Below are 23,196 nucleotides of genomic sequence, written 5' to 3'. Positions count from 1 at the left end.
TTTGTATACTTCTCTTTTCCCCGAAATGTTATATAAAAGGCTAAATAATAACTAAGTAACAAGTCCTAAAAATACAATTAATAATTTTAATTGTTTTGTTGTTGAAAATGGTTGGAATGCTGGCTATGGGGTTCGAACCCATGCGCACTTATGTGCAGAAGATCTTAAGTCTTCCCCCTTAACCTCTCGGGCAAACCAGCTTGGTTGGTCATCCTTTCCCTAAAATACTACCTTATCTATCTGTGCTCTAAGTTCCCAAACCCTATACCTCTCCCCTGTTTCTCTTCGAATTGATTTTGTTTGACGGAACCCAACCTCGACAAGCATCTCTTTCTACAGAGGGAGTTTCAAGGAAGAAGATGGCGGAGCACTTGGCGTCGATATTCGGGACAGAGAAGGATAGGGTGAACTGCCCGTTTTACTTCAAGATCGGGGCTTGCAGGCATGGCGACCGGTGCTCGCGTCTTCATACGAAGCCCAGCATCAGCCCCACACTGCTGCTATCCAATATGTACCAGCGCCCCGATATGATTACTCCTGGTGTCGACCCTCAGGGCCAACCTCTCGACCCCAAGAAGATCCAATCTCATTTCGAGGTTTTTACTTTAATTTGAATTTCACCTTTCAAGTTTTCAATTTACATATGTATTCGGTTATTACAATGGAATGTGCATTTTTGAACGCTTTCGCTTCATTTGGATGTTGTGTGGGATTAGTTTGAGAGACTGGAAACCTTCTTGTTTATTCGCCTCTGGTTTCCTTGTTATTTGTTTAAGCATCGTCATTAGAGAGATATATGATTAGCTTTTGCATGTGTCGAATTTTTTTTAATCTTTCCCAGTTCCCTGACCAAGCTTGATTCTGAATATATGAAGGCAATTAGCTTTATTTTATTTGAAAAATGGGAGTTCCTGTAATTAAGGTTTAACCGACTAAGGATTAACAAGTTGAAATTTGGATTTCAATCGCAGGAAAAAATAATTCGAATAGCACTAGATCGTCATTTGTGCTTCAAATTTTACGAGAACTGAGTATTTTCTTGGCTCTGATTCAACAGGATTTCTACGAAGATTTGTTTCAGGAGCTGAGCAAGTATGGGGATATCCAGAGCCTTAATATATGTGATAACTTGGCTGATCACATGGTGGGTAATGTCTACGTCCAATTTAGGGAGGAAGACCAAGCACAAAATGCACTTCAGAATCTCATGGGGAGGTCTTATGAAGGTTACCTCATCTCTTTGTTTATTTCGGCTTTTTAAATCTTAAAAAAGAGATATCTTGGTTGCTGCAATAACTAAGATGTTTTACTTCCACCTGAATCTGGCATTAGCTCTGACTTTACTTGCTAGTAGTTACCTTGATTCCATTCTGACTGAAGAGAGTCACCACTGGAATGATCTTAGGGCGGCCTATAATCGCTGACTTCTCCCCTGTGACGGATTTCCGTGAGGCAACATGTAGGCAATATGAAGAAAATGTATGCAATCGAGGTGGATACTGTAACTTCATGCATCTGAAAAAGATAAGCAGGTCTGCTTTGAGTAGAATTTTTTTGTATTTATTTTGTCTCTGAACCTTGCTGATCGTTGTCATTGATGCGTTCAATTTTGCCTGAAGAGAGCTGAGACAGCAATTGTTTCGGAGAAGTAGAAGGAGGCATGATCGCAGTAGAAGCAGAAGCCATAGTCCTCATCATCACAACTATGAGGAGCGTCATGGTTCAGGGAGAAGGGGTGATCACCGCCACCATGACAGAGGCAGAAGGCCTCGAAGCAGAAGTCCTGGTCGTAGGAGGGGACGAAGCAGAAGTCCTGGTGGTAGGAGAAATAGGAGTCCAGTCAGGGAAAGCAGTGCCGAGAGAAGGGCAAAAATTGAGCAATGGAATAAGGAAAGAGAAGAGGCAGAATCTGCTAGAGATTATAGCAGCAAAAGTGATGATAATAGCCATGGTCTCAAACATAATGGTGGTGAATCCAGTGACAATAATCTGCATCCATCTGATCAAGGAAATGGAAGCTATGACTTCTAAAACCCAGGTGGTTTTCATGGTAGGTCTCGTTTCTTAATTCAATCATTCCCCTATGATGTTGTTCTGGGTTATTTGTTAGCCTTTTTCCTCACTAAATCTGTGCTGTTAGAAAAGGCTTACTCCCCATTTTCCACTGTGCAGGTGGGGAGGATTCACCACTTTCTCCTTTTCATCCTTCCAAGAAATAGCTCATGTTTGTGATATCACAATGACACAGGCACATGATTGAAAATCTTTTTCTAAAAGACTAACCATGGACAGAAAAATAACTGATGAACTATAGGAAAAAAAACCATGAAATACAGATTCTGATTGGTGAATCCCATGGAAGTCTTAGGAAAAGGAAGTCGTTGTGAAATTGCCTCGCCTAGGTCATACATAATGTCTTCAGATTTGTTTTATGGTCAGAGAGCTCTGCGCGACTTCCTTGTTCATCCTCCTATTGCACGTAGGAGCATTCTCATCTCTCTTTGGGGATTGCTTTCAGTTTCTTGTTCTTTTGTGTTTCCCCTAGAAGCATTCACATTCTTTCTAATATTCAGGCCAAGTTGCCTTGACCAGAAAAACTCTGTTACCATTTGATTGCTGCCATATTCTCACATTAGAAACTCAATTCAAGGCATTTCAAAAGTAATTCAAACAGGTAAGCCTCCTCAGCCCCGGAACCTACAACATGAAAGAACATCGTATCAAGTACAACCATTACAATTTTTATGTAATTTAATCCACTCCTCTAAGTTTTGCAGGGTCGGCTACTCCTGCTGGGGATGCTCTTTATTCTAGCAGCTTATATTGATATTTGGGTACAGGTAATCCGGTTTTGTCTGCAGAGAAAGATCTCAAAATTACAGCATATGTAGTGGCTAGTTTGCATCTTGCAACATACAGTTCAACGGAAAAGTTGCTACATTAACAGTGACCTCCAGTGATGACCATGGTTAGTTCGAAGTGTGCCTGTCAGCAGATGATAAGTGTTCTTTTTCTCCTCCTCTTCCTAAAGATGTGTATCATGGAAGTATTTTCGTTTTCTTTCTTGTCTGTTGTTAGGTTAATGTTATTTACCTATTAACTAAAAATGTTTGGGGTTTAGTGTGTTATCATTACTACTAGTGGACAGCAAAATTAGAGCTACTGTAATTTTCTGCGAGTCTAAATCAATCGTGCTAACCACAAGTACAACAAAGATATCCTGTTAAATCAGTTTTAGAAACACCGTTCCCCAGCTATATTGAAAAGGGACAACGGGATTTACTAGAAATGGGGAACCAACTCGCCAACAAAGTATTGGACCTGGGATCCTACTCGAACTTGGGTCCTCGAGAGTTGGATGTAGCGGACTGCGTAGATTCAATTTAATATTTTTCAAACTATTAGAAAATATATTATTTTGAAATTAAGGCTACCATAATTTAATAAACATGAGACCGTATTATTGTTGAAAGATTAATTAGTTTTTATAAATTTGTGTTCATGTTTTATTTATATTATTAATTTATTTTATCAACATATTCATTTTATGTACTATATGTAAGTATAAGTGAAATGTATGCATGCTTTTCTGTGTAGATATACTCTAGAAGTATATAAAAAAAAAAAAAAAAGAATTAAAGCAATTGGGTCTGATTCGTGTGAAAGACGCCGAAATCCGTAATCTAATTATGCCTTCCTAGCCATCCCAAACGGGATGGGTGTTAGCCCAGACCTAGATCCGATTCAAACTCATCTAGCTTTCTTTCCGTTTTCTGGCTATCTTCAAAATGAATTAAAATACATTCAATGTTTACACTCATACAAAAACACGTGATTTTGAATGTTTTTACCGGTTTTGACATAAATCTATGTATATATACACATATATATATATATAAATATATATAAGAGATATGATTTGATGATAAACAGTAACTTTTATCCCTCAAAATACAATATCAACATATACTTATTTATCTTTTTATCTCCACGAGACACAATAAAACATTCAAAATATGAATCTACTTATTATGCATCCCTGGTTCCTTATAGGAGTTATAGCCAAATTCCGGCAGAGAGCTGCTTTGACTACGTTTCTCAACTGGAATGTGCTCTGTGAAATCTACGACCTAGATATATATGTTGTATAAACAGCTCGAGGTAGGATCTACGACCTAGATATATTATGTTGTATAAACGGCTCGAAGTAGGATTATGACGCGCAGACATGCTATAAAAAGTTTGCTCATGAAACGAATAAAACGTTTGGCTCCAAGCTATAGCGCAATTATTGCTGTTTAAAGGGTAACACTCTGACTGAATAAGTAATACACCAAAATCAATCCCGTAGAGAGATAGCCCAATGGATACCTCATGTTCAAACTTGAATATGTGCATGTATTAATAAATGTTGAAAAAAAAGAAAGAGAGAGAGTAATACACCAGAATAATTTGATGACATCTTAGACGATACGCTGAACAAATGATTCCAGAAAAGGTGTTTCAGACAGTAACGCTCGAGCACTGTACTTGCGACTTTTTCTTAATTTAATTTTACTGCATACAACGCTCCAGTAATAACAAAATGATGCATCAAGTAATAACAGGATTCTGATGTTCAAAAGGCATCAATAAAATACAGTACAATATTACAGCAAAGTCCGCAGATTTATCTTGTCCCATCTGTTACGTACAGATTTCTATCTAGAATAAACACATGCGAGAACAAGTCCAAGAGGAGATTTACGTGACTTACCCACCTTGATCACAGAAAGCAGAGAAAGGGCATCTACCTGCTTCTATGATAGGATCAAGCAATGTGTAAAAGAGACCAATATCAAATGATAAAAATTCCATATAATAATCCAAATTCATCAACAGAGCAAATAACCTCTTCCGACTAGATTGATCCTTGTAAACAAAATCCTCCACTAGACTCATAACCTACCCCAGCCTTTACACATTGAAACACAAAACATCTCTCAGTAATGCAAAAAACGCAGAAAAAACCAATTCCAGATTTACTTTCCACCAGCATGTTTGGCTTTAGAGTGGGATTCCAGGGCTTTCTCAGAAGCAAATGTCCTGCAGGCCAATACCAAATTTGTCAGCTTAGGATATTTTGGTTCTGCAATCATTTATATCACATGAAGATGTACCTGTTGCAGCTCTTGCAGGAATGTGATCCTCCTCCTGATTTTGGTGTCTGCTGATTTGGCTTGTTGGCAGGTGTCTTTCCAGCCTGCTTCGCTGGGTGAGGCGTGGCCACATGACCACCAGCTTTCTTACCATCTGAACAAGCAAAAGAAATTTTACCTATACATAGTCGCAACATAAATGCATCTAACATTAACTAGAAGCTAATAAGCCATGAAAAATCACCAGTTTTCTGCGGTGTCACTTTCGCCTTTTTGCCCTGAACTGGTGTTTTTGTTGCAGATCCTGCAGGGCGTTTCTTGCTTGCTTGGGCCTTCAAGGGAAAAGGTAATGTCAACATCCAAATGTATAAAACAATATCTCTGGCCCACATAACAGTATATCATAGTGCATGCTACCTTCTTTGGTGTCTCTTCATCACTCTCACCAGACTCATCATCGGAGTCATCCTCATCATCGTTGTCCTGCAATTTTGCAAAACTTCAGTTTAACCATATTTCAACAACAAATAACACCTGCCTTTATGGATATGAGAGAGCTGAGCTCAAGGAAGTTACCAGATCCATTTACACATCAAACTCTGATGATAGTTATTCTCATCCTTACCACAGCACAACACAAAAATCATGAAAACAGAACCCAGTACATTACTATACTACCATCATGATTTCATCAACTGAAAACTTTTGAGAGAGGAAGAACATGACGAGGGGGAAAAGGGGTTTAAAAAAAGAGTGGGTGTCAACATTCTACAGAATACAGAGACCCTGCCTTTATGGATATGAGAGAGCTGAGCTCAAGGAAGTTACAAGATCCATTTACACATCAAACTCTGATGATAGTTATTCTCATCCTTACCACAGCACAACACAAAAATCATGAAAACAGAACCCAGCACATTACTATACTACCATCATGATTTCATCAACTGAAAACTTTTGAGAGAGGAAGAACATGACGAGGGGGAAAAGGGGTTTAAAAAAAGAGTGGGTGTCAACATTCTACAGAATACAGAGACCCTGACTGTTTCCCCATTCACTTTGACTATTATTCATGCCAATACGAACTCAACACTTTGACTATTATTCAATCCAATACAAACTCAACTGAAGAATTGAATCAAAAAGGGTTACTGCAGTATGTCGCATAAACTTCAAACTGAAGTACCCATTAGAACTCCTCATTGAATAAGAGCATAGTTGTTAAAGGCGCACGGCGCACCACGATGCAGAGGTGCCTTGTAGCCATGGCGCGGCGTGCAGATTTTTAAAGTATGGCGCAAATTTGCATAAATAAATGTGTAAAACAACTCGTACGGGTTTTTCTCTTCTTTTTTGTTTTTTTATTTTTCTTTTACATTATTCTGTAACTTTAAAAAAAAAAAGTTAAAAGCTTTAGAGAAACCCTTTTTTTTAGTACTTCTTTTAAACATTTATTCCCTTTTCTTTTCTTTTCTCCTTGTGTGAAACCCTAGTTTTGCACAGCAACAGCTGCGCCACAGTCCCAGATCAGTGTCGGAACCCTAGCGGGGCGCAGCCTTAGCGAGCGCACCCCACCCCTGTAGTCGCCCTCTGCCACTACAGAGTCTCAGAAAAAAACTGGCCTTTTCCAGACGCTTGCAAAAGGCACGCCTTAGCATGCCGTGCCTTTCTGCCGCATGACAAACCCAGCGCCATTTTCTGAAAATGGCACTGGGCTTGCGCCATGGCACGCCATTAATAACTATGAACAAGAGACAAAGAGGAATGTTTCAATGGGGCAGCAATCCTCAACGGCTCAACCAAAAAAAGAACCAATATTGACACAGGTTTATTCATAATAAATGAACAAAAGCTACAGTTGAAGCTGAAAATTATCAAATAAAGCATTTATTATGCCTTAAAATGGATAATGTACCTCAGAGTCGTCGTCGTCATCATCATCCTCAGACATTAAGTCGTCATCACTGCTCTCCTCATCCTCTTCAGGTTTCACATCTTTGTTTGGCTCCACTATCTTCACCTTCTGCTTACCAGCATCAGACTCCTTATCTTTGGCAGCATTTGCCTTCTCAGCTTCCACAGGTTTCTCTGGCTTAGCCTTTGACTCAGGTTTCCCTACATTGTTACATGCCATATAAAAATTTTACAAAGTCCAGCAGAGGCATTTGATATTAAGCCAACACCAAAAACCACAAATGCAGTACCATTATTTGCAATAGCAAGTGGGATCTCCTCCTCAGAGTCAGATTCATCTGAAATTTTTGATAAATATAAGTGAGCAGACAACAGAAAATAAAGGAATAAACATCAAAGATGCACAGGAAAAGGGGCACAAAGAAGTCACAGATAAAAGATATGATAGCGTGAATGGAATATTACCAGATTCTCCTTCTGGCAACTCAGTGGCAATGAAAGAAAGCATAGAGTCAAGGAATAAAAATTCAATAATAATTATCTGATAAAGTGTCAAAGACAAAGATTAAATCTTTAAAATTGGAAAATTGCAATCAAAGGATATTCTTCTTCAAAAGGGTTACTTGCCCTGTACCCATAGAAATACACACTTCCACTTTTCCAGTTGTGTGATAGCTCAAAATCTCTGTCAAATACTAAGTCAAACTGCTGCTGAGGCAACTTTTCACTAAAGAGTGTCCCAAGTACAAGCTTCTTTCCATTAACATTTACAAACATGCAGACGGATTCATTTCCTTTCTCCTTTTTCAGCTCGCCAAGACAAGCCTGCAGATCCATGGTGCTTTACAATACCAAAATATTATGAAATGAAAAACCATTTATCAAACAGACATGCATTATACCTGAGAAAGATGCAAAACCATGCCATCACCAGGCGTAACCTTTAGAGGCTCTCCACTTTTCACCTCAACACCTGGGATACACAGATCAGTGCTAGTAATTTATTAAATGCCTAATAGCATTTAATATAATCACAAACTTTCATATAAATGGTGATGTAGGCCACTGAAACATAGTAACAACAGCAGTGCTACCACAGGAGGCTGTAATCCCGTGGAAAGCATCTATAGTTGCTAAAACATCCAGTACCAGAAAAAGGTTGCCAATATCAGCATTTGAGGATAGAATATGAACCCTCTCGTGGTTCACAGGATGAGACCGACCCCAAATTTCGCGGCGCATGCATATAATCACTACAACTAGGCAATGGCCAGATGTAAATGGAAATACGAGATGGTAGCATATCCCTTACCCTCCGTCTCTTTATAACGAATCAGCATAATTGCATTTAATTTCAAAAATAACGAATAAATCTAACGAAAAGAAACTAATACGTAATAAGAAATGGCAACCACTCGAAATAACAGTTCAAATTTTTCTAGAGAAAAAGAAATGATAAACCCTGAAAAGCAAAAAGAAAACTGAAATCAAAACCGCGTAACCGGAGTTGCGGATAATCACAGTACATATACGAAAACAGGAAAAAGAGCGAGACACATACCCCAAAACTCCATTGCTGAAGAATACGAGAGACTGTAAGAGAGTGTGGGCGGGGTTTTAGAACGAGGGCTTTTAGGGTTTTCCAGAAGATGGAGCAACCCGGCTTACCAAAATGAAAATTATACTAATAGCTAGGGTTGAAAAACTAATTTATATAGGGGACTGAGTACTAATACCCTGTAGCGCGGACTAACATAAAAATCAAAATGGATGGATCTTTCTGGAAAGCGGGGATTGATGGATGGATGGGCAGTGGGCTTAGATGTGGCCCATCTCCATTACACTATCAGTAAACTCAAATATATATTTTTATTGGGCCCAGTCTCTCAACGAAAATAGCTCATTTTTGGTTAATTGCAATTTACTCCCTCGTATATACATTTGTTGTTACTTTGTCCATCTAATTATATAAAAAATGTGCAGTTTGCCCTCCTGACTAAGAAAATGTCATTCATTTCAAAATGTTTCCTCTCTTTCAATATATTTGAAAAAAACTTTGAGCAACTAATGTAAGCTATGAAAGTATTACTATATGAAAATTTAATTTTATTTAATAACTATTTTTCATAATCAATATTAAAATTAAATTATTAATAGTCACCCCATGTTTTTCAAAATTTCTATTAAAACTCCCACGGGATGATTTTTTCTTGAGAGGTTCGAAGTTTGAATTGTGATATGATAACTGTTTAAGAAAATTATAATTTTGGTCCAAAAATATAGGAGAAATTGTAATATTAATCTCATATTCTTTGAAATAACCAACAGTAGTCCCATGCTTTATGAAAAATATGTAAAATTGGTCCTACACTTTAGTCAAATATTGCAAAGTTATTCCCAAATATTGTAAACTTTTATAGTGGGACTAACTTTGCAATATTTTCATAAAGTGTGAAACTAATATTTGATTATTTCAACAAAGTATGAGAGTAATATTGCTAACAGTTCTATAACTAAAATTATAATTTTCTTCAATTTTTTATATGCCATTATTTTTTTTCTTGATTAAAAATTACGTGGATTGATTACTTACATAATATTTTAGCCGCATTCATTTATTTCACAAATTGATTGCTATTAATTGTGTTGACTTAAGGTTTTCTTATGAAGAAAAAAATAAAATACATATTATAATAATTAATTGTATTTACGATTATAAAGTTATATTACAAGATGTCCAACTCTTTTTGAGATATATAATATATATAGAGAGAGAGAGAAAATCTTCATAAATGATAAACCATTGTATTTAAGTATCGAGCATTCAATAATTATTTATGAAGATTATGAATTAGTTTGATTTTATCATATAGATCTAAGTCATTTATTTATAGACCATTGATATATACATATATATTAAAAAAATCTAATTATTCATATTTAGGAGTATAAAGTTAGGGGCACATGATGCGCACTACATAGCTTAATAGAATATTCTATTTTTTTTTTTAAATTCAACAAGGTAAATTATTATTATTTTTCACATGCTTTCCCCGTTTGGGAATAATAGATGGGAGTAGATTGCATTTTATGCTATGGTTAAGTACAAACCAAGTTTTACAAGAGAGGGAAACAATTAAAAAGTAAAAATAGATTTGGTTATGTAGAAGGGGTAAATGTACATTTTCAGAACCTGAGGGGTAAAAAGTGATATTAATTGAGGACTGGAGTGGTAAACTCTTTTCACATTTGTTGATTAAAAATGGGTTCAGCTGTCGTATATTATAGTCGTGTCATCAACTCGTGAGCATAGAGTAGAGTAGCCGGGCACTTGACAGCAAAGTCGTAAGGAAGCAGCAGAGATTCTGATTGAATCTGATATTGGTTGGCCATGGATCTCAACGCTCTTCTTCAAGCATTCACTCCTTCATGGACTTCGGTCAGCCCGCTTTCTCTCTCTCTCTCTCTCGCCACATCGATGTATGTGTATCCCCATCTGATTGTAACGACTAGTTCCTGTGTCAATTATGCAATAGGTAGTCATGCTAGTGGTGTTTTTCACTTATCTGGCAATCGCTGGATCTATTTTGCCGGGAAGAGTTGTTCCCGGAGCCACTTTAGCAGATGGAACTCGGCTCCATTACCGTTGCAACGGTCAGGATTCTAACCTTCCTCTTTTCTACAGTTTTTAGTTTGAACGATGGTGTTTGAGATTTTCCCCCCCTTTTTGGTTTAAATCCAGGATTACTATCGCTTCTCTTGTTGGTTTGCCTACTTGGAATCAGCGGTTGGATGAATCTTGTATCACCCACTGTGAGAATTGACATCATTCATAGTTTTAAATTGTTGCTCATATTGAAAAGTGTCTGTTTTTATATAATGTGGGAAATTGCATTGTATGCAAAGATTTGGGAAACCCGTCAGGAGTTTTCTGTGCACGGTAAGTGACAGATAATCTGGCGCTAACACCTATTTGGGTGCAGAACTTGTGGTCTTGGTAAATGTGTTAAAGCAAAACTTTTGGTGATTTTGGGCACAATTTTGATCTAAGTTGCATTTATTTCTTCGTATTTGCTGCAGGCAATTGCTGATAGAGGTCTTGAGCTTTTATCCACAACACTTATATTCAGTGCACTTGTAAGTTTCAGGGTTAACTGCTTGTTTCATTTTCTTCATGTGAATGATTCGAATTAAGATGTCGCAGTGATAAAGAATGAAACTTAACCAATGTAAAATTTCAAAAAGTTTTTAGAATAAGGATGACATTGTTAGGGCCCCTTGAATTTGCCCCCATCTTTCTTCAATGTCACATTAAACGAGTACAGCACAGACTGCAGCCGCTGTGCACCAGTTCTGGATGCTGAAACCATCATTGCATAACCATTTATACTTACCTGAACTATTGCTGCACTGTACTGTTTTCTTTCTAAAACCTGTGTGTCCGTTCCAGGTGACATTTCTTCTTTACATGGCTGGCTGCAGATCCCGTGATCAAAGTTCTTCTTTAAAGCCTCACATTAGTGGAAACTTAATCCATGACTGGTAATTAATCTAGGATCTTATCAGGAATACTTTAATTGGTAACTTTAAGGAACTTCTTTTCCATTTTCTTCCAGCATTTCATTTGAGGTTTATGGTGAATTTTGGGCATATTTTGAATGTCGAAGTCCTAACTGCAAACATATTTGTTGGTTTAGTGAATAACGTTTTTGCTAGTCATTACTTGTCCAAGTTTTTAAGAGCCTAAACTATGGCCTCTCTTGTAACCAGAAAAGAACATGTTATCTTGTGAAACTTTGGAATTTGGGCTCTTTTTGGAACTTCCTAGATTTGCTGAGAAATCAGTTCCACTTGAGGAGTTCCGATTTTCCTTCAAAAAGAGTGGACTCCAACGCAGACTAGAGTAATATATCTGTTTCTTGTGTCTGCCTCTGGCATTCATGAAGCCATCAACTCAGTTATGTATTTTTCCATGGGATGAACCATTTAGTAAGTGTTTAATGGATTTCATGATCTGTATACTTCTATCTATGTGCCATTACAGAATATCTCCAAGATAGTATGTAAATGCGTAAAGTGATTAATTTATTGTCTTTCTCCCACTCAGATGACAATGTATATATCTTCTTAGTGGCCTGTCTAAATGCATAATGGTTGAGATAATTGTTGGTGTTGAACTGTGAACAATTTTTAATATGCCCCATGGCTAAAGAAATGTTCATGAAGAAAATCTAGCAAAAGGAGAAAAGAGAATATGTAACTTAGCTCTGGAATAATTTGCATGCAGTATAGATTATTACTATGGTTGTCTAATATTCAAATTATATTTCCAACTTTTGAAGATGATCAATCATCAAGCTGCTATTTTGATGCGGGTGTTGTACTATGTCATCTAATTCAGGTGGTTCGGGATACAGCTGAATCCTCAGTTCATAGGAATTGACCTCAAGTACGTTTCCGAACTGAGATCCTGGGATGCCTTGACATTATGAATGTCTCCATATTATCACTCATTACATGATGCCATTTGCACTCGTTCAATTTATGGACTATTCCAGGAAATGTTCACCGGGCTGAATACTGAAATATCATAATCAAGCTATCACATTTCTTACTCTTAATGCAATCTCTTTTCGTAGGTTCTACTTTGTTAGAGCTGGTATGATGGGATGGCTTCTTATAAATCTTTCTGTTCTTGCAAAATGCATTCTAGAAACCAACTTAAGCAGATCGATGATTCTTTACCAGCTATTTTGTGTTGTAAGTTGATAGTATTCAACTTTATGTTCCTAGAGGCCAGTCCTTTTTTTTTTTTTTTTACTGTTTTTTTAAGAATTTCATTTTTTCTTTCCTACTGCAGCTATACATTCTGGACTACTTTTTCTATGAAGAGTACATGACCTCCACGTAAGTACAAGACTTTCTTCTTGCTAGTCTTTAGTTATGCCAACTAATCTGGTATATTGAGTTGTAGTCATTGTGCTTATCATTATTGACTTACAGCCTCCCATATTGCTGGTCTTGTATGCCTTATATTTGGACTAGAAGTAATTGTCTTCCATCTCTAAATAAGAGCTTATCTCCCCCTCCAATACTGTCTTCATTTGAGTTTGATGCAGTTGTTAGCATTTCATTCAGATGTCATGAGTTCGTAACTCTAACCACAATTAATGTGGCATCTTCTTAGATGGGACATAATTGCTGAGAGATTGGGGTTCATGCTGGTGTTTGGAGATCTAGTCTGGATCCCATTCACATTTAGTATCCAGGTACACAAAAATGGCGTTTTGCATACAAATATATATATATATATATATGTGCGTGTGTGTTGTGAGTATGTGTTTGTGTATGCGCTAATTCCTTTGAATCGTTTGAAAAATCTAAACAAAACTTCTCTATTCAACTTTTACTTCTAAATTTCAGAGTCTGGACAATTCGTCTTTCTCAAGAAAAATATTGGACCAAAGACATTATAACTCGTGGCTAATATATGTCCCTTACTTATGTTACAATTTGTTTAAATTCCACTGTTCAAACCTCTCTCTGTCTGACCTCAATTTTCTGATATGTGTATCTTATGCTTGCCTTCAGGCAACAAGATATTCATTACCAATGCGCAGTGGTGCCATTGAGCATATTTTATAGCTATTCAGTGTCTTTAGTGTTAATGAAAATGCTAACCAATAACTGAGCATCTCAGTGAAACATCTGGGTCTCAAGGTTTCTTTAGATTTTCTATAATTTGCTCTTATACAATCGAATAGAGATGTAGTGAAGGGGTATTTTCTGTAATCTTGACTCTATTCTATCTGCCACTTTTTAGTGCATTCTTTCAAAGGTGATCCTCTTCGCCATTTGCTTTATGTTGGTTCACTATCCGATTAGCATTTCTATGATTAACATTTTCTGGTGTACTTCAGTCATGATTATACATAGTTCTTGTAACTCTAGTTCAAGGCATTTGAATATGTTATATACATTCTATTGACAAATTATGCTTCTTGTTGCATTTATTCGGTTATTAATTTCTTTCTCTATGTTTGAAAGGGTTGGTGGCTTCTAAATAATGAAGTGCAGCTAACAACTGCTGCTATTATTGCAAACTGTCTCGTCTTCCTGATTGGGTAATATACGCATTTCAGATATTACTTTTGTTCTACCAGTATTGCAGGAATATTGTTCCTTTTCTCCTGTGTGCAATTTTATGATCTTGTCCATCGGTCATGTCAATTGCCCACTGACATTACTTATTCTGTGATTGGAAAGCTATCTTGTCTTTAGAGGAGCTAACAAGCAGAAGCATGTGTTCAAAAAGAATCCCAAAGCACTAATTTGGGGTAGACCTCCGAAGGTCATTGGGGGAAAGTTGCTTGCTTCTGGCTATTGGTAAGTTGTTATGTGGTATTTTAGAACCTTTTGTATGTCCACAACTTCAATGAAACCATATGGATATACAGTACGGCAACATAGCATTTCTGTTAGTAGAGTTAGAATGGCTTTAAAACTTTGCAAAGGGCTCTTCTCTGTACTAGTTAACTCACCATTATATCTGTTACGTACTAGTATCTAAAAGCACAGTAGCATATGCTGAGTATTTGGCTTAGCAAATTAGAAGCAAATGATGTTAAACCTGCTAGCTTTTAGAAGATCAGGTCATGTAAATGACTGCTACTTGGAATCAAGTCATGCCACAGCCACTGGAAGCATCTTACATAGCATTTCAACCCTGTAAATAAAGCAGAAATTTCAAATGAAAATAATCTCCACCCATCTATGATACAATGTTCATTCGTGATATTACTTACTAATACTCAATGCTTATTTCCTTTCAGGGGCATTGCAAGGCATAGTAACTATCTTGGAGACTTGTTGCTGGCTCTGTCCTTCAGTTTACCTTGTGGGATAAGGCAATAAATCTGTGTTCTACTTTGTGCTCTAATAGGGATATTAAAGTAACTCAGTTCTAATATTAATATAACGTGTTATGCAGTTCTCCAGTTCCATATTTCTATCCTATATACCTCTTCATTCTACTAATATGGAGAGAGAGAAGAGATGAAGCCCGGTGTGCACAGAAGTACAAAGAAATTTGGGCAGAATACAAGAAAGAGGTTCCTTGGAGGATACTTCCATATGTTTATTAGCAGCAAGGTCCTCAGTCTTGCATTCAATGGTTGATTGCCATTTCTTCTCTGAGTGGAGTGTAACATATGGATAGATAAAGTCTTGCTAGGCAACTGTTAGTCTAATCCACAACCTACCATTTTTTCTTAATTTTTTGTTTCATTATCTTTAGATTTTCCTTCATTTGCATGCTGCAGTTCTAATGATTAGCTTACGGAATCTAATTCTTTTTATTCTTCCAAAAAATTTCAGATAAATATTTTTGAATAATTTGTAGTTTTGAGCTTGTGTAAGCAAGTGGTGGATGAATGTGTGAGCAAAGGTTCGTTGAGTAACGGAATTTAGTTCAAAAATTGTAAATGTAATTATTTTAAGGAAAAACTTTCTCGTCATGCCATTGCAATATATAATGCGATCGAGATCTCATATTTGAGGTTTGGATTCGAATATCAGGTGTCTGCGTGAGTGCGATGGATGCACGTGTTAAAAAAAATTGTAATTGATATATGAGTAGCAATTGAAAAGTAAGATAAACACAGTCCAGTTATTCTAATCAGCTTTTTCGCCAGTAATGCTTTAGAGATGTTGGCATGCAAAGATATTTGCAGTGTTTCAATTTAGAGGTAGGAATAGGTGGAGTGGAACTGGCAGGACAGTGTAAGTGCTGGGTAATGGTCCTGACACTGTTATTCAATCTCTCTAATCAATGTCTTTGCCTTCTTGTGCCCATCTTTGTCCCTACTAGCACCACAATGAGCAAAGTACAGTATATTTTCTTTTAAAGTTGTCAATTTCAGATAGGAAAATCAATGCGCTTTTCTCCTCCTCTACGTTTGTTTGCTCTTCTCTTCTCTTCTCTTCTATGTTCGTGTTTCAGGCAAGAATAACTACATTCCACTTAATTAGTACAACGATAACCTCCCAATGTGAGAGATCTACCACATTAATCAGAAGAAAAATTCTAATTTCAATCGAGTTTGATCACATTAGAATCAAATATATAATAAGTTTTTGGTTACTTTTGGTACTAATTAAGACTATATACAAACTTAATTTAATCACAGAAGTGGTGTTTTTAGAGGTGATGAATGGTTACATTATGAATCCCATGAGTGGTATGTGCTGGTTTGTTGAGCATGCCACAGGTGTCTCTATGCATGCCTCCATCTAACTTCTACCATCGCCATTAATACAATCATCACCCTATTTTAGTATTGTTTTCTCAACAAGCTCATGTATTCAGTCCCATTATGAGATTATTTGCTGATCATGGCTTCTATATTTACACTATTAAAAATTAAGTAGGAGGAGTTTATAACAAATGCTCTTATTCTCCTTTTCTCAAATATACCCTGTAAGTTTGCAAGTGCAATTTCATTTAAAAGATAATAATCGTCGACATAAATTTTTCTTACATATAAAATTGTTATATTTAATGCAATTTTTTCCAGAAAAGACATAAATGTTGCTCTTTTCTTAATTTTACACACGAGTGTGCTGGAATGCTAGTTTTATATAAACTTCAGGTGGGGCCTCTTTCTCACATTCATTCTCTTATTATTGTATCGATTATATTATATTTTATCATCTGAACTATGGTTGTTTTATAATTGATTATCTAATTATTTTTGTTAAATTTATATGATAAATTTTGAATGTGGAAAAAACAAAACAGATGAAGTAGAACATAAACTTTTGTGGTTGTTGGGTGGTGGGGTGGGGATCCATTATTATATGGTTGAGCGTTTGTCCTAGGTTCTATGTATGGAATAAATAAAAATTACAAGTTCACATGCACTTCTTTTTCACTGCCATTTCCAAGACTGGGCCTCCTATTCCTATTAGATGCTCATCTTCTGTCCCAAGTAAAAAATAAAAATATTTACTTTGATTGGTCCCCTTTGGAAAAAGACAGGAAAGCTATGCACCACTACTCCCTACCTACTACTACTAGGCAGTAGCTAGTAGGTGAAAGATTAAAGCAAATCACTCTCATCATTGCTTTTTCAAGAGTTAGCCCAAATTTATTAAACATGCTAATTCATTTCTAATTACCACTAAATTAACCCATCTAAGTAAATTAAAACTGCAGATGGTAATAAGTGATCTTCAATAATATTAGCAACTGCAAACTTAGAGTAGAGTTCATCAAGGTTTGAGGTGGAGACCATCTTGTCTGGATTATATCTTTTCATACAAATTAAAATTGCAGCTTTTGGGTGGAGTTTTTCATTTTTGTCAGCTTGTTTCTATCTTTTTTTGTATATTCAGGTTTGAACTCAAGGCTTCTGGTACAAACATTTGAGTTTTAAGTTTTCTTTGTTAGTTGTGTATATTTTGATCTTGTAATCAATTGGGTTATTATAAATTATCATTATTATTATTATTTGTTTTTTATGCTTTCAATACAAAGAAAATAATTAAAAATATCGTGACTTTACTACTATCAGTAAGACATGTCACAATAATACTCTATGGTCCCGTTTGGTTTGTGTGATTAGGTATGATAAATTATATATCATAACTAATCACACATTTGATTAATATTATTAGAGATCGGTATTAATATCGGGCTCAATCTTATTAATCATAATATATGGTATAATGAATCACGCCTATTTAGCTGATATAAGCAATCCCCCAAATTAATATTATTATTTTTTTTCTAATTTACTTTTGAACTCTCTCCTCGACTCCACTCTGTACCCTCTTTCTCCCATTTTCTCTTTCTTCTCTCACAACTTAACAGACATTTATTCCTCCTATTTTCTGTGATCATTATAGTTTACAATGTCAAGATTTGCACGGTAAAAAATTCATATTACCTATCAAATTATTTTAATAATGACGATATTTAGGTGTGAAAAATATATGAAAATTACTTAAATACATGTTAAAATAAAAAAGACTTTTGAGTTTTTCCCGTTTGCCTTTTTTTTGTTATTTGTGAAGCTTGTGCATGATTTAAAAAATGCATTTTAAATATAATAATTAATAATAAAATATAGTAAAAATATTACTTCTTTCTGTTCTGGATGTTTAAAAAATATTTGAATTTTTTTATCATTAATTACTTAATTGAATACGTATTTTCAACTTTGACTTTATATAAATATAGAAAAAAAAAATTCACAAAGCTCTCGTTCGGAAACCATCCTAAACTCCCCCTATAAAGCCTTCCCCTTGTTTAAAGAAAGCCCTCTCTTTGAGCTAGACAGCGAGTCATCATTCGTCCAACTATTTAAGTCCATAATCTTTCGCCCTGGTCTGAGGACGAGAGGATTCCTTTTCACCGACACCTGATCCAAGGGGATCAGCCAACCACAGGATGGAAGAAAGGTTTTTCAATTTTATTTTAAGCAATTATATTTCAATACATAATTTAGTATTTTTTTTTAAATAATTCACAAGCTACAATATAAAAATATAATACCTTTAAAATGGACACCCTTTATAATTTTTATACATTTAATCAATACGTTATAATCTTTCAACCAAACACCATATTATATTATCAAATGAGATGTCTCACATGCAATACCTCAAACGAAACATCATATAATGCTAGATAGGATTAATTATCATTTCTATCACGCCTAATCATATCACACCCACCAAATGAGCCCTATGAAAGTCTGATCATGTCCTATATTATCCGTCAATTATTTAATTGAGCGAAAATTTTAATTCAAATCACGTTTGGTCGAATACCGTAATTATGTTTTAAATATGATATGTTTGTAAAGTAATTAATTATTTTTTTAAAATTACACATTAATAACAAGTATATATCACTTATTATATAATTAATTAAAATCTATCGAACCTAATTTGACCTAGAAAATTTTCAACTGAGACACTATAGCTCCCTAACATAAGTTCGAATTTTCACTATTAAATGATATAAAATCTCTCTTGTGATAACGACAAATGATAGTTACTCCTAACACATGCACTTATGGTAGAGAGTTAAAATAACACATTAAAATTACTTAAAAGAAAAAAAAGCATGATATGGGAGAAAGAAAATTAAATTAATGAGTTGATTACGAAAATGGACCTATTTATAGTAGAGAGCTATGTATAAAATAATAATAATAATAATAAGCAGGGTCGTTTATGGATAAAAGGATCAATTTGACCATTTTGTAACACAAATAAGGATAATAAAAAAAATTAGTGTTTTTTTCTACAAAAGGTTACAATCTGGTGGACCAATTCGGCCCAAGTCAGGCAGGAGTGTGCATGAGATTTTTTTTTTTTCTTTTTTTCCCAAAATCCACCCATCCACGCTTGTGATTGCAAGATTATAAGAGATTTTAATATAAATACATTAGTCATTGAGGCAAGTTGTTTTTATGTGCATATAATAAATAATTTTTTATATTTTAAAATATATTAAAAATAAAAATAAAATATATAAATAAGTTCATTACATTAAAAGAGAAAAAAATTAATTTATCAGTTAATAATGAATTTAAAAAATTGAATAAGTTAAGTGTATTTTTTGAATTCACAAAAATTTGGTGTACTAAATTATTAATTGTCTTTTGTGAGTGTGAAATTTTTTTATTTAATATTAGTATGGATAAAGATTTGATTGGTTAAAGTGGGTTGGGGGGGGGGGGGAGGAAGAAACTACTAATAGTGAGTGCGAAGGGCAAAACGGGTTTTAGGCTCCTACATCGTTACCATCTATAAAATTGGCAAAATAGGATAACTCATTCCTTTCCTCCGTCAAACGTGTCAAGCATGAAGAAGGTAGGACGAAAATTCCAGTGCTACCTCTGGTGATCGGATCACCTTCAACAACAATAAAAAGATTCTTCAAAATATCTCGAGTCACGAGGGTTAGGGAGGGGTGACCGACAGCCATCCCACAGACGGGTGAGCATAGCAAGGTGGGACGATCGAGAGGCTGGACTCTCTCTCTCTCATGTGACTTCGCTGACCATGTAAGCATTTTTTATTTGCTGGAGATTCGATACTGTGAAGCAGTGATTTAAGGTAGCAAATCCATAGAATCAGATGGAGTTGGTTGACCCTGTTTTTTGATTATCATAATCATCATATCTTGTTTTCAGTTAATGATTTGGATTTTCTCCGTTCCCAGATTTTAGGAGTGTTTGTAATAACTTTTACTTTACGATAAAAATTAATTATAAATTAAATATTAATAAAAATTGGGAGTATTTAAAAATAAAAATTAAAAAAAAATTAAAGATTGAGTGCTTGAAAAAATAACTTAATATTTTTAAGTTTCCTAACTGCAAAAGTTGGTTGAGAATTACTTATAGTTTTTGAGTTTTGATATAAATCAACTTAACTTAAGCAGTATAAAAATAAACGTTGCAAAATAAAAATATATTATTTTTAATTTATTTCAATAATGAGCTAATAGACGTTTATTTCAAACATACATATATCCCTTTATCTCTGTAGCTTCATCCTCCGCCCCCATCTTCTTCCCCTCATTTTGCGCCATTCTTAAAATATACTGATATTTAAAGATAAATTCCAAGCTCTCTTGAGATTTTAGTAAAATTCATTTTAATTTTATCTTTTCAACTCACTTCAAATTAATCTCCTACTATAAGTGATTTTTCATATACCTCTTATAAAACATTTCTTTCTTTATAAAAAAATTATCTTAGTTCTTCACTTTTTATTTCAATTTATTCAAATGTTTTTTTATATTTGGAAAATGCAAGAGTTGGTGATATTCACAAAAATTATGTTTATATGTTATTCATCAAATTATTACAATTATCCAACTATTAATACTTTCAAATAAAAATAGTTATATTTTTCAAAATTTATATGCAAATTACCAAATTTATATAATCTTTGGACAAAGGGATAAAAACATTCACTTTGTCCTTACTATTTTTTTTTAAAAAAAAGAATTAAAAGATTGTTTAAGAAAAGCTAATTATGTGAAATTTTCTTTTAGTCCACTTTTTTTTTTAGAAAATTAAAAAAAATAATTATAATTTATAATCTATTGATATTTTGATTAGTTCACTACAAATAATAGGGAATGATACGTTAGATAATTTTTTTCTTAAGAGAAAAAACTGATCAAAAAAGGAAGAGACACCAAAGAGGTACTCCTCTTTAATATATAATATATATTTATAGTATAAATGAGTAACGCATAGCTATGGGCAATTTTTCAATGCTTAATCTCACTAGAAGAGTTTTAGTTCTGGAGTCCAATATTAACATGAAGTATCCTAATAGAATTTTTTTTTAAAGTAGTAACTCATGCAATATGCGACTAAAATTACAATTTTCCTAATAATGCTTATTTGTTACAATATTTCATAAAAAATATCAATTTTTAATTGAATTTGGCTAGACAATCGAATACTTAATTCTAAAAAACAAGTTCCATTTAATTTATTCAGTAATAATTAATTTCCTGAAAAATAGCCAATTCTACAATGGTGAAAATAAATGAACAATTTGAAAACTATTCTGCCTACATTCTCAAACTGTTTGAAAATCATAATTGACCAAATGTGATTTTTCAATCAAAATATCAAACACCCTTATAATTTTAATATAATCTAAGAAGTGAATTCAATTATTGAGTCAAACTCACTTTTATACGTGGAAAATCGATGCAATATCACAATTGAACAACCGTGCATTACAAGAAACGGCGCAAACCATTCCAATAAAAGGATATCAAAGTAGATTCATAAATTTATTTTTTTAATAATAATTTTTGAATAAAAAATTCACGTAACCAACAAAACCACACACATGCAAAAGGTAGACTGGCACCACACGATCGTTTTGCATCATAAAAGAAATAGGCCACCACCGCTTGATTAGAATCATAAATTGCACCAAACGTATTAAACGGAATTTTGTACCAAACCCAGGTTAGAAAAGCGTGCACCTTTGTTCCACTGAAAAGGGGACCACCAACGGCGTCAACGGCACCGTCTAAGCTCGGAAATCAAGGGAGAATGAAAACAAACAGTACGTAAGGCCGGGAAGGCATGGCCCACCGGTGATATCACCCCTTTCACGGCACACTAACGCCGTCAAATCTTTAGCGGAATCTCACACCAGACTATTCACACTTTTCTCACGAACTGAGATGCCCATATGGCGTGCGGTTCACTCACGTGTTGAAGCCTTGTTAGGCCGCTTCAAACGCCTGTTTTATTGTTTGACTTCCAAGTACGTTTTTGCCCCCAAATTGGTCCAACAAAAACCCCAGCATCTTATCTACTACATCTAATTATACTCAGTAATATTCATTTAAATCGTATAAATCTTCTTCAAAATTAATAATAAAAGACCCCAATCTCATTACGTATTTCAAATGTTGGATTCCAACAAGACAAGTGAAATTATTATAACCAAATATAACTTACCTATAAACGTTAATATGGATTCAACCTTTCTTATAATTAATTATATTTTTATATAATATTTTATTATCGCTTTCGTTCAATCACATATTGATTCTCCCGCGCATTGTCATTGACACAACAACAAACACTCGCATAAAACATTGCAATATAGAATTGATATTTTAATGGATTACCTTATGTGGGTTTACCGGGAAAAAAGATTTATCAGTTCAGGGGTTCTCTCTTTTCTTGAATAAAAGCCCTGGTCTTTCTATTTGTTTGTTTTTCCTACTTTCTCTCTCCCCTCTATGAGAAATGCTCTGTTTTGAGTTTCTTCTCTTTGCCGTCCACCGCTTCACGAGATCTTGACCAAGAATCAACAATTAGGTGAGTTCTATCCCAAGGCTTGCCAATTTGACTAAAATTGTGATTTTCTTGTGCTCTCACGCTTTGTCTAAAGAAACAGAGTCGATAAGAATGGCATTCATGAATTTTGTGACAGATTAGAGCTAGGATAACGCTTCTTTTTTCTGTTTTTCTACGCAATCTTGCATCCTGTAAAGGCCTAGCTGTGTTTCTGTGAAATTAATGAAGAATGAATAGTTTCTCTCTCTTCTACACCCAGTTTTTACTGTCGTTACCATACA

The 23,196-nt window shown here is 34.8% G+C and overlaps 3 protein-coding genes and 1 non-coding gene across 14 annotated transcripts; 2 read left to right on the top strand and 2 right to left on the bottom strand.

Moving 5' to 3' along the window:
- Window positions 1-117: 117 nt before the first annotated feature.
- TRNAL-UAA (transfer RNA leucine (anticodon UAA)) lies at window positions 118-200 on the bottom strand. Its single transcript has one exon. It is a non-coding gene; the product is annotated as a tRNA-Leu (tRNA).
- Window positions 201-279: 79 nt separating this feature from the next.
- Window positions 280-3,185, top strand: LOC105174123 (splicing factor U2af small subunit B). 11 transcript variants are annotated; one of them, XR_016062813.1, is made up of 7 exons: window positions 280-596; window positions 1,058-1,226; window positions 1,406-1,532; window positions 1,620-2,050; window positions 2,173-2,479; window positions 2,574-2,674; window positions 2,841-3,185. XR_016062813.1 is itself a non-coding variant. In XM_011096122.3 (5 exons), exons 1-4 carry the CDS (start codon window positions 360-362, stop codon window positions 2,029-2,031), a joined length of 945 nt encoding a protein of 314 aa, XP_011094424.1. In that variant the 5' UTR covers window positions 280-359; the 3' UTR covers window positions 2,032-2,050; window positions 2,841-3,185. The 11 variants fall into 11 exon arrangements, 4 of the variants coding, with proteins under 4 accessions (XP_011094424.1, XP_011094423.1, XP_088731573.1 ...); XR_002288059.2 differs by having other exon boundaries at window positions 2,778-3,185; XR_016062815.1 differs by lacking the exon at window positions 2,173-2,479.
- Window positions 3,186-4,837: 1,652 nt separating this feature from the next.
- Window positions 4,838-8,766, bottom strand: LOC105174122 (histone deacetylase HDT1). Its single transcript, XM_011096119.3, has 10 exons — window positions 8,614-8,766; window positions 7,955-8,025; window positions 7,657-7,877; window positions 7,518-7,540; window positions 7,343-7,390; window positions 7,054-7,253; window positions 5,556-5,621; window positions 5,383-5,470; window positions 5,160-5,292; window positions 4,838-5,085 (listed from the first exon to the last, which is right to left on the bottom strand). Exons 1-10 carry the CDS (start codon window positions 8,624-8,626, stop codon window positions 5,022-5,024), a joined length of 927 nt encoding a protein of 308 aa, XP_011094421.2. The 5' UTR covers window positions 8,627-8,766; the 3' UTR covers window positions 4,838-5,021.
- A 1,567-nt stretch (window positions 8,767-10,333) lies between these two features.
- Window positions 10,334-15,347, top strand: FK (Ergosterol biosynthesis ERG4/ERG24 family). Its single transcript, XM_011096118.3, has 13 exons — window positions 10,334-10,491; window positions 10,589-10,706; window positions 10,795-10,865; window positions 11,133-11,189; window positions 11,503-11,594; window positions 12,454-12,501; window positions 12,692-12,812; window positions 12,913-12,959; window positions 13,240-13,321; window positions 14,100-14,176; window positions 14,319-14,438; window positions 14,885-14,959; window positions 15,043-15,347. The coding sequence occupies exons 1-13, from the start codon at window positions 10,444-10,446 to the stop codon at window positions 15,194-15,196; spliced, it is 1,110 nt and encodes a 369-aa protein (XP_011094420.1). The 5' UTR covers window positions 10,334-10,443; the 3' UTR covers window positions 15,197-15,347.
- The last annotated feature ends 7,849 nt before the right edge of the window (window positions 15,348-23,196 follow it).

This window comes from Sesamum indicum, linkage group LG11, assembly GCF_026168435.1.
Source record: "Sesamum indicum cultivar Baizhima isolate 11 linkage group LG11, ASM2616843v1, whole genome shotgun sequence".
NCBI lineage: Eukaryota > Viridiplantae > Streptophyta > Magnoliopsida > Lamiales > Pedaliaceae > Sesamum > Sesamum indicum.
This window is presented reverse-complemented; position numbering and strand designations above follow the sequence as displayed.